The 13,772-nt window shown below is 38.5% G+C and overlaps 1 protein-coding gene across 1 annotated transcript in view; it reads right to left on the minus strand.

The window, feature by feature from the left end:
• Positions 1-257: 257 nt before the first annotated feature.
• TTC39B (tetratricopeptide repeat domain 39B) overlaps positions 258-13,772 on the minus strand; it is a 129,246-nt gene continuing 115,731 nt past the window's right edge. The window contains 3 exon segments of the mRNA XM_078436791.2: positions 258-7,322; positions 10,542-10,658; positions 12,447-12,564. Coding sequence (XP_078292917.2) covers positions 7,232-7,322; positions 10,542-10,658; positions 12,447-12,564 — 326 coding nt within the window. The 3' untranslated portion in view covers positions 258-7,231.

The following is a 13,772-nucleotide window of genomic DNA, read 5'->3' on the forward strand; positions in this document are numbered from 1 at the left end:
CTAAGTGTACATCATGCTACAATTAAAGACCAACAACAGGTGTTGTGTACAGCTTTTACCCGTAGACCAACCATAATGAGACTGTAACTTCATCAAACGAAAGGTACGTAAAAGACGGTATCACAATTCAATTGCATGTTGTAGGTAGGCCAGTTGCAGCAATGAGAATATAGAATTCCGAGAGTACCTGGTAATTCAAACATGCATCTAGTAACGCAGAGTGTTCTGTAATACTGAGGAACGAGAAATAGAGCGTGTTGACTTTCAAGTTGGGAGGATTTATTTGCACTTAAAAATACAACTTCGAAGATGACATCTGTTTTCAAAAATGTCTTAATGTTAAAAATATGCTACAGGAACTGTTGTCTTCATGTTGAAAATGTAGATGTCATATCAGCATTAGCTTACAAGCCACGGGTGATAACATTAACAGAATCGGCAAGCAAATACTCATTGGGAACACAGTGTTTACATGAAAAATACCAGGGGTTCACAGTTTTCTTCTTTCTGCCTGACTTATATTGATAAAATGCTTTTATAGCCACAATCTATTTCATTTTCTGGTACCAGATCCAATGTCTATTTGACCAGCAGATGGATGCTACTCACACATTCATCTTACATAGAACTCACACATCTTCAATTTCTAAAAATGTTTTGCTCTGTAAAACTGTGACCACTGGGAATGGAAAAGATAGGAAACTAAGTTCAAGTGTAATGAGAAGAGAAAGAGGGAGATAAAATGTTGGCAATTTTTACTAATAAAACATTGAATTATAAAGTACGTACGGGTAGTTTAGATGATTCAACAAGAAACCATAGCATACACTGATTTACAAAGTCTATGACCTCTAACTATTTTTGTTTAATCCAAATAAAAGTGAAAAATACACATTTTCCAAGAATTTAAAAATCGATCTACATATCAAGGTAACATTAAGGGTTCTTAGGTAAGCAGAGCACAAGACAGGTTGATTTTGTTTGTGTTTTAAGGCAAAGTAAAATTTCCTCAGTGAAATACCTACAAAATAAATTTGCTTTAGAAATAAATTTCAGTAATAAAATAATACTTCTCACTTATTAAATATATATTTTACCTTTACATCTGATTTAGCAACTTACACCAAAAAATTCAAGAGTTCTATGAATATCTGCAAACAAATATTTAAAACGCTAGCATATGATTGCCTCAGCTGTAATTCCTTCAGGTGTTTGGATGTCAACAGTTAGCAAAGGGAAAAAATAATAAGGAATGAGCTACTTCCTTATAAAATTTTCCCCTTTAGACAAGCTGAGAATGCGACGTGCTGGTAAGAATGAAGTAATTTTTCCGGACAGCACATATCAGTGGAACACGTGTTCTCCTTTTGCAAATCAAAGACCCAACGCTATGAGCACTGGGTGTTGTATGGAAACCAATTTGACAATAAGTTTCATATTTAAAAAAAAGAAAAAAAGAAAAAAACCGTACCCAACGCTACTGTTTTCTTCAACCATTAAATCAATACCCTAAGATTTATACTGTTTACCATAATGTCTTTTTTCATGTAAAATCTTTTCTTAAAAAAATAAATCACTGTATAGAAAGCAACTGTCTACTATGAAGAATAAAATCATTTCAGGTAAAAAAAAAAAAAAAAGAAGTAATTAATGAAAATTGTTTAAACTCGTTTACTAACCCGGACACTTGGTTCCAATAAATATAAGAAGGAATTAATATGTCTCTATGATTTCCCAAGCAGGGAATGTCATCCCTTCACATTGAGGAAGAACTTCCAGCATTTCAAAATAACCTAACTGCTTTAAAACTAAAACGATAAGCAATATTCTTTAACATGTCCGTTGTATCCAATTTCTCTATCAGTTCTGTTACACTGAGACGAACTTTTTTTTTTTTTTCCTAAGTGATGGCAAACAGACTACCAATAATTAAAACAAATTTACTAGAAAATACTAAGCAGCAATAAAACAAAAGCTCCCACTGGGATATGCCAGCATCCCTTACATTCATCATTTAAATTGTATGTTTCTAAGAACTACTGGATTAACCTACAAGGTGTATTGTATATTAATATGCAACAAGTTTTACTTCATGAAGTTTGGTATTATAAAGTACCTTGAGATTTCCTATTAAATATCTGATCTGTAGGCATTAAATACAGTGAGGTGGATACTGTAAGGTCCAGGCAGGGTCGTACTACATACAGTACTGCTGTGCTGATACATTTGTAAACTGGACAAAATGGGGCTCGGGCTTCCTCCGAAGTTAGATCCACACACCCCTCTGGGATAGATCAGGCCAAGAACCTGCTCAGCCTTCTGAACCCACAAAAATAGTCCCCGCATCATTTCTTTCTATAGTTTTGAAGTTATAAACAGACTGGAATGGACTTCAATGCCATCAAAATCAGATAGCAACTGCTCGACAGAGAGGGTATTTGCTCTCACGATGAATTCTAACAGCAGAGGGAAAAAGATAAAACTACCAACAATGGGGAAGCAGGAATGAGGTTTCACAATAAGCAATATAATACAAAAGGAACAATATGTGAATAACTGGTCTGGAGGAGGGGAGACAATCTGGAGGAAATCCTTCACCCTTTCTGAAAGAGCAGGATAAAATATTGTCTATTTAGTATTTATAAGCTATTTTCTATTGATCTACCCATCTGATCTAGACATGTCTAAAGAGATTAAAAATATGTCAGGTATGTGAATACGTAACACTTAAATAAACATACACATTAAAAATATTAATAATAGGCAGTAAAAGTCTTAAAATATAGAACTTAAAATTCTTTTTTTAATGTTTATTATTTTGGGGAGAGAGACAGAGAGACAGAGAGACAGAGAGACAGAGAGCAATCAGGGGAGGGGCAGAGAGAGAGGGAGACACAGAATCTGAAGCAGGCTCCAGGCTCTGAGCTGTCGGCACAGAGCCTGACACGGGGCTTGAACCCACAGCTTGCGAGATAATGACCTGAGCTGAAGTCGGCTGCTTAACCGACTGAGCCACCCAGGTGCCCCATAAAATATATAACTTTAAATAAACTATCTGCCAAATTATTCTCTAAGTGAGTAACTAGTGCCTAATATTCCTTAAATGGTCATATTAGCATAGCTGAGTCAATGTTGAAACACTAATAATATACAGGGATTGAAAAGGCCACCACATTTTTCAGAATAATGTTAACCTTAGAAAATGTTATTTTAATCATAAAATCTACTAACATCGCAAAGGTGAGCACAACTCGAATGGCTTGTGCTACTGCATCTGAAAAAAGAAGGAATGTCTCTAAAATCGGATTAAAAGAATAATGTTAAAAATATGGTCTCGATGTAGTATTTATGGAGCTCTGAGAGCGTGGAGAAGGATCAAAGATGACCCTGATCTATGATGAGATGAAAGTTTATGGGCACTTGAACAGAAAAAGCAAACCCCACAGATGTATATATACATATATTTGAGCCAGAACTGAAAATGTAACTGTAGTGATTGGGTGATCACAGTAGACAGCAAGGGAAAGCCAGAACTCCAGGAAGCATGCCCTTGGGAGGCCTTTACTTTAAACAGAACCACAGCATGTATAGAGGAGCACTCCCCAACACTCAGCATCATTCCAACACAAGCCACTAGCCACGTTTTGAGTGCTCAATAGTCCCACGTGGCCAGTGGTTACTATGCCAGACAGAGCAGGACTGAAGGAGAAACACCACTATCCAGAAGTTGAGTGAGGGGAGGAGATCATTTCCCAAGATTCATCCCAGGCCCTATGAATTATAATATCTTAGGGCATCTAAACGATCGCTGGCATCCTCCTTAACTCATTTTAACTAAATGCATTTGAATTTATGATTTGTAAATATGGAGAGAATAACTAAGAGAAAAAACACATATGTAAAAATGGAAATCAATAAAGAATTAATCAGAGTAACTCCAGAAATTTTTCAAGTTAGTCACAAAGACCTTTTTGTAATTATTATTTTCAGTGTGTCCAAAGGAAGAAAAACCATTATTGCAAAACATTAGGAGACCTACTTTAAAAGGAAGGATGAGAAGTAGAATCATGATGACTGTAGGGACCATTAGTCCCTACCACAATGTAACTACATCTACAAGTAGCTTCAAGAGAAGAAAGACCCATTAGCCTTCAAAAGGGGGGAAGCCGCCTTCTTTATATACACATCGCACTGATTTGAAGCTCTCATCAAAGACTCATTAGAGTGACCTCTAAGTTCAACCATAAGTTTCCAGGCCAAGTAGGAATGACACATAGCTCTGCTAAACTTCCTCCTTTGCAAAAGAGATAGTTATAGTGACAGATTGCTTCAATGATTAAAAATCTTCCTTGGTGCTGATTATTTGGAAATTCATCTCCCTACAGTTTCTACCCCACGTGTAGAAGAAACAGAATCGACGACCTTCCTTTTCCTATGTACCTTGAGACCCTGTATCCACAAGAAGCACAGACACATTAAAATACATGTCCATGTAAGAGTTGATGAAGTTAATCTTCCATTAATTATCAAGCGGAAATCACGCCTTCCTTGTCACCAATCCTACAAAGCATAACCTCTACTTGAGTCTTAAATGTATACAGCACTAATCAGAACCCTGGCTCTCCATTTAGAGAAAAGGAAGAAAGAAAATTATACCAAAAACTACACAAATTGCACAAACTGTCAGACACATTGGCAGCCCAAACCCATCACATATGCCCCTCAAAACATTAGATAAAATATTGTCACTTCAGCACTCATTCTTCACAAAGCACCCTGAATCCAAAATAACTCCAAAAATGCAGTATTAGCTGATGTAACATGAAACTGATGCCACCATGGCATCTTAAACAGGACGGGAAACAGGTAAATATTTGTAGCATTAATGATAGTACAACACTTAAACATTCATTGGATACACTATCCACATTACCAGATAACCATAAAAAGAATAGGAAGGAAAAATATAAACAAAATAAGAAACAAAAATAACAAGGGAAAAAATTTTAACAGGAGCTAGGAATTTCTTTTACAGTTGTTTGGCAGTGAAGAATTAAAATAAAATAAAAATAACCAATATTAACTTATATATTTTTTTATATTACACCAGAAAGAGAAGTCTTCACTGACATTGGCTGTGACCTGCAGCTTCTCACAAAAACAATATAATATGGGAGTTTATACTTTAAAAAAATAATGCTACCAAAGCTCTTCAAAAGGATTTATAAACTACTTCTCAAGTATATACAAAATAATTATTAAACATATTTTCCACTGCTGACATTATAATAGCAGTTCATTCCATTTCCTCTCGCCTGGACCCCAAGTAAAGCTATGTAATTCGTATTAATAACACAGGACAGCTACCAACATGCTCCTGAAGGGCTAGTACTCTGACTCAAGTTATATTAATCATTTTCCGTCGGAAAGACAGCCTCAGCATTGGTCAAGAATTAGTACCTTATAAGAAAACAAGACCAAATACCTGCTAGGTACAGAATTACGTAGCAGGAAACAAACAGTAACGAGCAAGTTCATAATCTGGGTTATGCCAGACACATGAATAAATTTAAAGGTGTCTGAATTTCACACATTTCTTTCATTTTACATCAGAGACCACAAACTCGGCCAATACTTTTGTGTTGATATTGTAATCAGTGCATAAAAATCAGAATTATTACAGCAACCCATAGCCTCTCACAGTTTACAAAAAGCCATCATATGCATTATCTAATCGAGCCGTCGCAAGCACCAAGCACTGCGCTGCTATCCCCACTGGGGAGACTGAGTCCCAGAAAGGATGAGACTTGCTCCATGTCAAGGAACAACGGACTAACAGAGACGGGCTCCTGACTCCCAATCTGGGGCTGTTTCTGTTAAACTGCAGAGGCTTCCAGCTTCCATGTAAGTTATTCTTCAACACAGAATAGAAATAGGACAAAACCCTGATCTATGGATCCATGAATTGTCTTTCCTCGCCCTGGATGCCATCTTGTTATTAGCCCCAGTACATACAAATGGCGGAAGTGGGGGCAGACAGTGATGACTGCAAAATAGGACACATACTTTGTGGAAATAGTTTGGGCTGAACAGTTTGACATTGTTTGCTGAAAATACCTAATACACAGACTGACCGTTATAAAACTGAGAGAGACCTAGAAAGACATCTGTGCTTTTGCCATTTCACAGATGAGGAAAATACACTGATTCAGAGAGCAGGGGGCTCCCTAAAGGTCACCCCAATGACTGCTAATCAGTAGCAGAGCCAGGCTCTCCGCTGCATCCTGTCCTGATTGTGTTTCCTAGTTCAAGGACGAAGCACAGTCCGGATATTTACAAGGAACCATCACAGTGCTAGAGAGATTAGAAAATTAGATCTCACTCACCAACATCACAAGTATAAAAATTATTGATATTTTACATATCGTTTAAAGCAGCAGGAAATTTACTTCCTATAGACAAAAATAACCAACATATGTATTGTAGACTCTCATTGCTAAGGTTGAGGATAATTTCTAAAATATGACTTATCTTCCCTTTAGTTTTTTGAATTTTGTTATTATAACAGACTTAAGTACATTCAAAAAAAAAGGGTAGTCTCTCAAAAATGTCACTACCTTTAACATACATGAAGAATAAAAAACAAAACAAAACCTAATATGTCACCATCTTTTCTAGATATAGTTCCCTTCATCCTATTAAGGACATTATCCTGTCCCTATTCACACCCATTGCTTGTCTTATTCAGGACACTTCAGGTTATTGTTAATCTTTTTTGAATGTAGGTGATTTTTATTTCCCCTCTTACATTTAAATACTAAGCAACAAAATATCTCTGACCAACAAACCTAAAAATGGCTCAACTTATAAGCCATTTGCTACTTAAACATTAATTACCACATTAAAAAAATAAATAATCTAATTAGACTTCATTATTTTGTGAGTCCTTTAAAAGACTTCTTCACTCTCCAATTCAAATCTAATATGAAATTCTTTTCGGAGAGGCAAAATATAAGAATTTTCTAGACAGTACTCGATATTGAACATCGTTTCATAGGAAAAAAAAACACACAGACACAGATCAACAGTAAACCACAGAGATGATAGAAAATATTGACAATAAAATTAGTTTTTTGTCTCTCATTCGCAAGATCACTTTTCCACTTTAATGAAAGGCCTGATCTACAGCAGATGCCGGTGCTGAGGGAAAATTCCATCCTTCATGTTCTGATCAATCTGAGGAAGTTTTTTTCCACAGGTGAAGAGCTGCCTGAATTCGAAAGTGTAGTCTGGACTCCATGGAGTAATCTTTGTAGTTGTTTCTAAAGACAATAACAATAAAATTGTAATGTCAAAATTCCTTCATATCCAAGGGCAATACTACCATCTCCCCTTCTTCTCATCTTCATTACTTATTTGCTTCCAAACTTGAATAGGCATTAACAGCAGATCTTGGGGAAATGTAGATTCTGATCCTGTGGGGGAAGGAGGATGGCAATAGTCTATATTTCTAGAAGTCTCCTGGCAGTGATTTGAAAGTCATACTTTGAGTAGCAAGGTTCTATTTAATGAGCAAGCCATTGACAAACGAGGCAAGAAGCTTATGAAGAGGGTTTTGTAAATTCTGTGAACTATTATTCCTAAATAGTTGAGCTCCTTTTCTAAACCAGGAATTTTTAAGGCAGCCTCAGGTGAACGTCATCAATCACCACTTCCCCACCCCCTCAAAAAAAAAAAAAAAAATCATTCTGAAACGCTCATGCAACAACTACAACAAAGACAGCCACATGATGTGGTGACACCACAATTACTCCTATTCTCCACAGGCAAGTAACAATGGTTTGGCCAATAATTATTGTGTGACAAGGTCAGAAGGGGCCATAAGAATCCACGGATTCGCTGACAACTCTGTTTATTAGATGATTCATGGTCACTTCTGTCTGCTAGGATTGCTAAGAATCAGCACAACAGAATGGCTTCGACTTTGGGCTCCTACTTTCACACACCGCCCTGGTCCATGGGCAAGCTGTAACTCCTTCCTTTCAGTGGCAGTCATTTCTTTCTATAGCTCTTCATTGCACACAGGTCTAAGAACTACTTAATGGTAACCGTGATTAGGGTTATTATTTATTCACAATATGGGTTATTATTCATAAACTGAATCAACATCTTACTAGAGTTTACCAAAGGATGTAACTGGATAGTTTCCTAAAGGTCTGGTCACTAACTTTGGCAACTCTGCGAAGCTCCAACTACATAAGGGAAAGTGCAGACAGCTGACAGTCCCAAAATGTCCGGGAAGTCTGTTTACAGAGGCATCATCAGCACTGGCTTGAGCTGGTGGTGACTTTTGATTGCTGATGGTCTTCCCGTTTAGTGGTGACTTACCAGTCTTATTTTCATCATTATAAATTTGTCTTACTGTGCATTCCTTAGGTAACACCAAGTGTGTCCAAATAACGGATACTTTGAACGACAGTAATTATAGTCTCTAATTTTCCAATAGCTAGATTTGAAGATACATACATGTCAGCTGAAATATGAGTCATTCTCACTCTCAACAAATTAGCTTTAAAAGTGACTCACTCAGATATCACCCTTTAAAAAAAAAAAAAAAAGGCAGCAGCAGTAGCAGCCTCTCTCAGCTCCATGATGCCCCCAAAGCTTCTTCCTCATTACTGTGCTTTATTCACAGCAAAACATCCTGAAAATGGCCTGAAGCAGCTGACTCCATTTACTCCCCTCACTGGTCAAAGTCACTTGATCTTCATGCTGCCAAGTTCTCTGGACTCAGCTTGCCTGGCCTCTCAGCAGCCCTGATCACAACTGACCACTGTCTTCTCTTTGGAACACTTTGCTCGCTTGGCTTTCCTGGATGTCTTCCTTACTCACTGGCCACTTCTTCTGAATCTTATTGTTTAATCTCTAAAATGATGGCGTATCCCAAGGCGCTGTGCTGGACCTCTTTCTCTAGCTTTATAATTTTCCCAAAATGGTTTCATCAAGTATCGTGGCTTCAAATATCACTGTCTCTTGTGCTGGTGACTTTGAAATCTCTACACTTGGCCTTGACGTTTGCACTGAACTCCATGCTTGTACTGCCAACTCACCATCTCCACACAGACACCTAACAAGCACTTCAAAATACCATGGTCCAAACAGAAGTATGTTTTCTCCTCTCCCAGAACCTGCTCTTCTAAGTATATCTCATTTCAGTAAAAAGTATCGTTTACTACCTAGTGGCTCAACCCCCCAGTTTAGAGGTTTCCTAGCTGTGGCTTCGGCCAGGAATGCTCCCCACCCAGTCTTCTGGTGACCGATCTTCTCAAGACTGGCTTTAATTATGCGAATCTCAACTACAACATCACCTCCTCGAGGAAACCTCCCAGACTCAACCCAATCTAAAGTAATACCCAGGGACTCTGTACCATATTGTAAATCTCAGCAAAGCATGTACCATTGCTATTTTTCTTATTTATTTGTTTATTCAACATCTCCCTCTAAGTAAGTTGCCTGCTTATGTATAGTTGTCTGTCTAGAGCCTTTACTAGTGTCCGGCACAAAATAAGTGCTCAGTGAATACTTGCTGAACTTGAGTAAATGAACAAACCAATGAATCACTAAGCTGTTTATAGCCTAAAGCTATTATGTCATTCTTTCTCCACTGTAAGAAGCATTCAAGAGGTTTGTGGTCAAACAGACCACAGGGGTTTTTTCTCTGCTAAGTGAGCCATGATCACAAGTCTGAGAGCCATTGTCTAGCAGAAATGAAAGTGCTTTGAAATTACCACAGTAGACAAAAGGAAAAGAGAGCCAGGGAGAGCTTCCGAGGGATTCTTCAAATCACTGGCTCTTCAAGGAAATGAGAGATATGGCTGAATATACCAAGGGTCAGCAAATCATGACCAAAATAATGGCCAAATCCAGACACACCCATTTATTTACATATTATCTTCTATGACTGCTTTCATATACAGTTGAGTAGTTGCAATGAGACCTTAATTTTTTGTAAAACCAAAAATACTTATTATCTGGCCCTTTATAGAGTTTGCCAACCCCAATACAAAAGAGAATAAGTTAGAATCGGTCATATAGGGGTGCCTCAGTGGCTCAGTAGGTTAGGCATCTAATTCTTGATTTCAGCTCAGGTCATGATCTCATAGTTTGTGAGTCTGAAACCCCACATCAGGCTCCACACTGAAGCCTGCTTGGATTCCCTCTCTCCCTCTCGTTCTGCCCCTCCCATACTCGCACATGCATATACACTCACTGTCTCTCTCTCAAAATAAATAAAACTTAAAAAAAAAAAAAAAACAACGAAATCTGTCATACAGATTCCCACAATCACAATATTTGTAAATAGTCACAGAGTCAAAAAGGTTAGAAATAGCACAACTACAGCAAAACACATGAGCGTAACATCATTACTAAGTTTTCATTAAGGTTTTAACCTCTAAGTATATAACATTACTGCTGCTGTTATACTGGTATTGACATTCCAGACTCTACAGCAAGCAGGAAAAGCTGCCATCACCACTTACCTTGCAGTTTCTAGGGTCTTTATGGCCTTGTCAATTTCCCCTTGGCTTTTGTACAAAAAGGCCAACTCAAACAGAGTAAATGGCACTAGGTAGTGGTCATACTTCAGTAGCTTTTCACTAAAAGAATGAATGAAAAGTGATTAAGTCTTAACAGAAGAGACGACTTGTTCCCTTTCAATGCATGTACTTTCCCCATTCCTCAGAAAACAGGTGCAGCACTAAGCCTATTACCAGACAGAACTGTCATTATAAAGTCTAAGAACTTAACAAACTATACCAATAAGTAATATGCTTTGAATATATTAAACTTTTATTTTAATCCTTAATCTAAATCCAGCACTAAGCGTTGTTTACACCCCTGAGGAATATGAATGTATGCAGATCTTCAAAGATTAACCCTGGAAAACACAAGGTCATCCTCCTAAAAAAGATGAACAGGTTCAGGAAATGATTCCATTTAGATATAAGAACATTGTATTATTTTATACAGTGAAGTTTTATAAGGCTAAAAAAAGTCAATAAAGAAGTTGTCAACACTTCTGTTTTCAGCAATATTATGAAATCTGACCATAAAACATCTGGAAGCAATAAAAAATATATATAAGTAACGCCCTTCCAAATGCATAGCTAGGCTCACAAGAACATAGAAAAGACTCTCAAACTAACAACAACAAAAAAAGTCAGAACTCTAAGTGTGTGGATGATGTCAAAGCAGTATTGGGATATGCTTCAGCCTTAATCAACCAGGGCTTTGTATCTCAATGTCCATGAGGGAGATGAGGCCTTATGCCCACATACGAGCAGAGACTGAGTCCTCTGTATAAATCAGGGGCCATACTCCATCAGAGAAAGGGCAGATTGGAAAAACCCACTCCCCGGCATAGTAGGAAGACAAGGGAAGTTGGCTCCTTGGCCTGCACTCCAGGTTGGAAGGAAAAAAACACATTCCTTGGGAAATTAATAACCAATAGGCCTGCCCCTACATGAATTTGCAATTCAAATTTACATGGCCCTGGGGTGCCTGGGTGGCTCAGTAGGTTGAGCATCTGCGGCTCAGGTCATGATCTCATGGCTCATGAGTTCCAGCCCCACGTCAAGCTCTGTGCTGACAGCTCAGAGTCTGGAGCCTGCTTCGGATTCTGTGTCTCCGTCTCTCTCTCTCTCTGCCCCTCCCTCGCACATTCTCTTTCTCTCTCTCTCTCTCTCTCTCTCTCTCAAAAATAAACATTAAAAAAAAACAAAAAACAAATTTACATGGCCCAAATGATCCAAGGACCTCTAAGCAATGATATTAACATGAAAGTGGGCCTGGGCTGAAACTGCTTTGAGGGCATCTGGCAGAAATAAAAGCAAAATCACTTTAGAGAAACTCCTCTTCAATCCTAGCCTCAGAGGCGTCTCAAGACAAAACCCCAAAGAGGGGGCTCACGATCCAAAATTACAAAACACGTGAGCCAACAATTCACTATAGATTCGATAAACGTAACACATAGCACAAATGGGTCATCCTTTTGATCCTTACAGGAACACGAGTAAAATAGAACTCAAGGAATACTTCTTTAACATGTTTCCTTAAAGCAGTATATTACTTATTTGGGAAAGACATGGTCGCTCCCCTCTTATCAGAACACCTGTCCTGACCAGTCCTCCTACATTCTCGTATAAAACAGCGTTTAGTTTTCACAGAACTTAGGGTTCTGCTTAAACTACCCAGTGGAAATGCATACAGCCATGTTCTTCTTGGTCTATAGCTTTGCTCTCCAAGGACAAAGAGAACACTACTGGATTCTCTCCCTGGGAACACCGAGGGAAATGTTAGCAGCAGGAGATAACCCATCACTGTCTCACAGCAACTTCCTGGAAACCACGGTGCGCACGCCGCTTGGCTTCCTTGTCTGTCGGTACCTTTGGATGACGTGGTTGAAGCACAGCTCCGCCTGCAAGGGCCGCTGCAAGTTCTTCAGGCAGCACCCTTTCAGCAGCTTCACCAGGCACTCGTCGTCCACAGAGTAGTCGCTCAAACCTTAAAGCAAAACAAGCAGAAATCACACACAAAAGGAGAAACACTTAACAATCGTAATTAAGAGGCAGAACTAATAGCTATTTGGTTTCAGAGGGATCTTTCTTTCAAATTTGTTTATTTTGAGAGAGAGTAAGCACCAGTGGGGGAGGGGTGGAGAGAGGGAGAGGGAGAGAATCACAAGCAGGATCCCTGCTGTCAGCATGGAGCCCAGCGTGGGGTTCAAACTCACAAACCGAGAGATTACGACCTGAGTCGATAGCAAGAGTTGGAAGTTTAGCCGAATGAGCCACCCAGGCAGGTATTCCTCAGAGGTATCATTTAAACACAAGGGAAGTATTTTTAGCACTTGTTATGTTTCACTTAATAAAATACAATGAAAATATTTTAAATTAAAAGAATAGAGAGTTTACTACATTAATACACCAATTTACTAAGGGGTTCACTCTATCCACTTAAAAATCTTTTCTCAGGGGTGCCTGGGTGGCTGGTTCCAACTCTTAGTTTAGGTTCAGGTCATGATTGCACAGTTCCTGGATTCGAGCTCCACGTTGGGTTCTGCACTGTTAGCAAGGGGCCTGCTTGGATTTCTCTCTCCCTCTCCCTGCCCCTCCCCAACATACATACACACATATGCTTGCTTACTCTCTCTCTCTCAAAATAAATCAACTTTAAAAAAATATTTGAGATCCTAAAAAAATACATATTATAAAAAAAAAATCTTTTTTTAGGTGCTCATTCTTGGAGTTATGTAACCTTAGATGTAACAATAGGAAACCTGAACTCTAAATGAAGCAAGAGCTTTATTAATCCTATAAAAGGTAAAGCAGTGAGGAGCAAGGAGCCTGCCTCGTCCTGTGGTTCTGGCGTCTAACTGTGCTGGCTTCACGCATAAGCGGATAACACTTCCATATGGAGAAGCAGATGGCTTCCCACCCATTAAAAATTCAGGAAGTAGAATGCCCTCTCCAGATCATTCTGTTTACAACTTATCAATTCTCCCAGGTTATGTTCTTTTGGGGGGAAATTATGTCATAAAATTAGACAAAATGGTTCTGAAGTGCATGTAAGTTACCTAAAACCCTCACAAAACTTGCAACTGCTTGAGGCTAATGTGAAGGTTTTTCTTTCACCACGTTTTCCCTTTTGAAAACGACCCTTTGCCTTCCTACAGTGCAAGGCTACAGAATGTTAAACAAAAGGAATCATAT

The sequence above is a fragment of the Panthera onca genome, chromosome D4, assembly GCF_046562875.1.
Source record: "Panthera onca isolate mPanOnc1 chromosome D4, mPanOnc1 haplotype 2, whole genome shotgun sequence".
Taxonomy (NCBI): Eukaryota; Metazoa; Chordata; class Mammalia; order Carnivora; family Felidae; genus Panthera; species Panthera onca.